General features: G+C 38.2%; 1 protein-coding gene across 2 annotated transcripts in view; it reads right to left on the bottom strand.

The window, feature by feature from the left end:
• Positions 1-4,136, bottom strand: part of chaf1a (chromatin assembly factor 1, subunit A (p150)) — a 38,043-nt gene extending 33,907 nt beyond the window's left edge. The window contains exons 1-3 of one of the 2 annotated variants that reach the window (XM_061978347.2): positions 4,044-4,136; positions 3,873-3,949; positions 2,637-2,684 (exon numbers count right to left, since the gene is read on the bottom strand). In XM_061978347.2, coding sequence (XP_061834331.2) covers positions 2,637-2,684; positions 3,873-3,933 — 109 coding nt within the window. In that variant the 5' untranslated portion in view covers positions 3,934-3,949; positions 4,044-4,136. Of the gene's footprint in view, positions 1-2,636; positions 2,685-3,872 lie in introns of both variants that reach the window. The other variant, XM_072915121.1, reaches the window with a different exon arrangement.
• Positions 4,137-4,341: the final 205 nt, after the last annotated feature.

Consider the following 4,341-nt stretch of genomic DNA (forward strand, 5'->3'; position numbering starts at 1 on the left):
GTCACAACACACAACACACAAAATAAACATAGCGCTCACTTTCTGAAGTTATTCTTCATTCGTACCGGTAAATCCTTCGAATTCTTCGTCTTCGGTGTCCGAATTGAAAAGTTGCGCTAGCGTGGCTTCCAAAATGGCGGGCTCCGTCTCTTCGAAATCATCGGATTCAGTGTCGCTGTTGTTGTGCAGCAGTTCTGTGAATCCTGCCTTCCGGAAAGCTCGGACCACAGTTGTGACAGAAATATCTGCCCAGGCATTTACAATCCACTGGCAGATGTTGGCGTATGTTGTCCGGCGTTGTCTGCCCGTCTTAGTGAAGGTGTGTTCGCCTTCGGTCATCCATTTTTCCCACGCAGTTCGCAGTCGTGATTTGAATGCCCTGTTGACACCAATATCCAGCGGTTGGAGTTCTTTGGTTAATCCACCCGGAATGACGGCGAGTGTTGTATTTGTGTGCTTCACTTGTTTTTTGACACCATCTGTGATGTGGGCGCGCATAGAGTCATATATCAACATGGACGGAGCAGCGTGAAAAAAGCCACCCGGCCGCTTCGCGTAAACTTCCCTTAACCACTCGCTCATCTTTTCTTCATCCATCCATCCCTTCGAGTTAGCTTTTATGATGACGCCGGCTGGAAAGGTCTCTTTTGGCAAGGTCTTCCTTTTGAATATCACCATGAGTGGAAGTTAGCATGGCAAGCTAGAACCACAGTGAAGGATGACTTCTCATTCCCTGTGGAGCGAATATTCACCGTACGTGCTCCCGTTCCACAGTGCGGTTCAGTTGCTGTGAAATACGGTAGTAATCCGTGTGCGGATGGAGAGATTGCGTCTTTTTATGACCCGGATCGTTTAGTAGGAGCCATTTTGTGGTCTTTACAGATGTAAACAGGAAATGAAACGTACGGTGATATCCGCGCGTTTTTTCTTCTTCTTCCGGGGGCGGGTGAAGCGCTTCCTGTTCTATGGGGGCGGGTGAAGCGCTTCCTGTTCTATGGGGGCGGGTGCTTTCCTTGGCGGTTGCTTGCGTAGAAGAAGAAGCGCTTCCTGTTCTACCGGGAAAAAAGATGGCGGCTGTTTACCGAAGTTGCGAGACCGAAACTTTATGAAAATGAATCGTAATAAAGCGCACCGGGTTATTAGGCGCACTGTCAGCTTTTGAGAAAAATTGTGGTTTTTAGGTGCGCCTTATAGTGCGGAAAATACGGTATGTTTGTGATTGCACATTTGCGTACATTTTGGGACAGAGTTGTTAGAACGCTGGTTTTCAATATATTATTAAAGTTTGACTGAACTATCTGACTGTTTTTTTGACATTCCCTTTAGCGCAGCGTAGGCGCGGCTTATAATCCGGGGCGGCTTATTGGTGGACAAAGTTATGAAATATGTAATTCATTGAAGGTGCGGCTAATAATCCGGTGCGCCTTATAGTGCGGAAAATACGGTAAATAAAGGAGAAGTGAACATCCCGGTAAACAAAGTAAAGACTTTATAAACAAGTTGTGACAACGTTCACATGCGCCTGACTTCCTTTTGCCTAAAATGCATTAATAAATGACGATTTTTCGGTAATTGAAAAATTAGACGGTATTACTAACTGTCTGGAATTTTACCGCAAATTATCATGGTACTGTTTACTGTTAAATCCCTCGTCCATTAACAAGTAAAAAGCCAAGGGCGGTCACGGCATGTTCTTGCCACAGATGTTGGTCCATTTTTTAGGGCATTACGGAAAATGACGAGGGCGGTTGCGGCTTATATATTATAACCGCGGTTATGTCTATTTTCTGCTGGATCTACTCTTTATTTTATGCTGCAGCTGTTACATATACAGTAATATTGTACATGGTTATTGTTATATATTGTATATATGATATAAACATATAATATAATATATCAGTATATATCATATACTGTACATGTATTATGTCAATATTACATATATGTTATATTTTATATTGCTACTACGGTACATTTTTAGTCTATTTTATACCTGCATTGTCCTTTCCATCCTTTGTAACTGACCTACTGTGTGGATCATTAAAGTTGGTCTAAGTCTAAATTTGAGCCCTGAGTACACATAGTACAACATACTACAGTAGTACCACAAGTACACTTACTACAGTAATACCACAAGTACACATACTACAGTAACACCACAAGTACACATACTACAGTAGTACCACAAGTACACATACTACAGTAACACCACAAGTACACATACTACAGTAACACCATGAGTACACTTACTACAGTAGTACCACAAGTACACATACTACAGTAGAACCACAAGTACATTTACTACAGTAATACCACAGGTACATTTACTACAGTAGTACCACAGGTACACATACTACAGTAGTACTACAAGTACACATACTACAGTAGTACCACAAGTACACAAACTACAGTAGTACCACAAGTACACATACTACAGTAGTACCACAAGTACACATACTACAGTAGTACCACAGGTACACATACTACAGTAACACCACAAGTACACTTACTATAGTACCAAAAATACACTTAGTGGACTTAATAAATCACTGAAGTCGGAAGTTGCCTACAGCCACACGGTTAATCCCAATGATCAAAGTGACAGTGAAGTCAACATGTGTGTCATTGATGTTTACCTTGTACTAGTTTCTTGTTGGCATTGCTGCTTGTTTTACGACCAATACCTGCAAAATACACATTAATACATAAACATATCATTCAAAATACACAATTATATACAAACATATCATTTAAAATACACAATTATAAACATATCATTCAAAATACATATTTGTTTATATATAAATGTGTATTTTGAATGATGTTTACATATAAATGTGTATTTTGAATGATGTTTGTATATAAATGTATATTTTGAATATCATTCAAAATACACATTTATATGTAAACATATCATTCAAAATACACAATTATATATAAGCATTTCATTCAAAATACACAATTATATATAAACATTTCATTCAAAATACACATTTACATATATAAACATATTCAAAATATACATTTATATATAAACATGTCATTCAAATCACACATTTATATAAAAACATGTCATTAAAAATACACATTTATATATATATAAAGATGTCATTCAAAATACACAATTATAGATAAAAATATAATTCAAAATACACATTTATATATAAACATGTTCAAAATACACATTTATATATAAACATGTCATTCAAAATACACATTTATAGATAAAAATATAATTCAAAATACACATTTATATATAAACATATTCAAAATACACATTTATACATAAACATATCATTGAAAATAAACATTTATATATAAACATATAATTTAAAATACATTTATATATAAACATATCATTCAAAATACACATTTATATATAAACATATTCAAAATACACATTTATGTATATGAACATATAATTCAAAATACACATTTATATATAAACATATCCAAAAATACACATTTATAAACAAACATCCATTTCCTACCGCTTGTCCCTTTTGGGGACGCGGGGGGTGCTGTAGCTTATCATTCAAAATACACATTTATACATGAACATGTCATCAATCCTGTAAAGAATGTCAGAGACATTTATCAGTTTATTTGGTGATTAAGGTAATCTTTTAGGGGTAACATAAAGACAGACTAGCGGTGATCAGGTGTAACAACATGTTGTTTTAACAGAAACTTCACTGTTTACCTGGCAGCCATATTATTCACTTTGTAACAAGCAGGAATGTTTGGCTCCACTCTCACATTGTCTGCAGACCTCCACAACTAAATTGAAGTGAATGTACTCCAAGTTGTGATTAAATACGAGGTTAGAATCATTTGTAACATCGACCACGAAGCTAACGAGTTAGCATTACCTCGTCTTCGGGGTGTCGAGGCAGCTAAAAGTCCTTCCACAGATGCCGTTTCCGCCGCCATCACGCTGACTGCTTCTCTGCGGGGGGATAAAGTTTGCACACAAGAATCTTACAGTCGGTATTTGTGTTTCTTAAGCAGCCGACATGAATCGTTCATTTGTTCCAACACACTCCGCTCGTCTTCTCCACCGCCCGCCTCGCGCTTCTCAGTCCGAATTGGCGGGAGTACGTCACTCGCGTCACCAGGCACAGCTGATTGGTCAGAGTCTGATCACGTGCCCCGGCTGCGTCACCGGGCACAGCTGATTGGTCGGAGTCTGAACACCGGGGCGCAATGGGTGCGTTTGTTTTATGTCTCACGCCGGCGCGCCTTTTAAACAGGATTAGATATATAGTGTCGAGTTGGAGGGGAAATTCACGATGCTTACATTACAGTTGTTTAAAACTACAATGCAATACGAACCACACG

This window comes from Nerophis lumbriciformis, linkage group LG18 (genome assembly GCF_033978685.3).
Source record: "Nerophis lumbriciformis linkage group LG18, RoL_Nlum_v2.1, whole genome shotgun sequence".
NCBI classification, from domain to species: Eukaryota; Metazoa; Chordata; class Actinopteri; order Syngnathiformes; family Syngnathidae; genus Nerophis; species Nerophis lumbriciformis.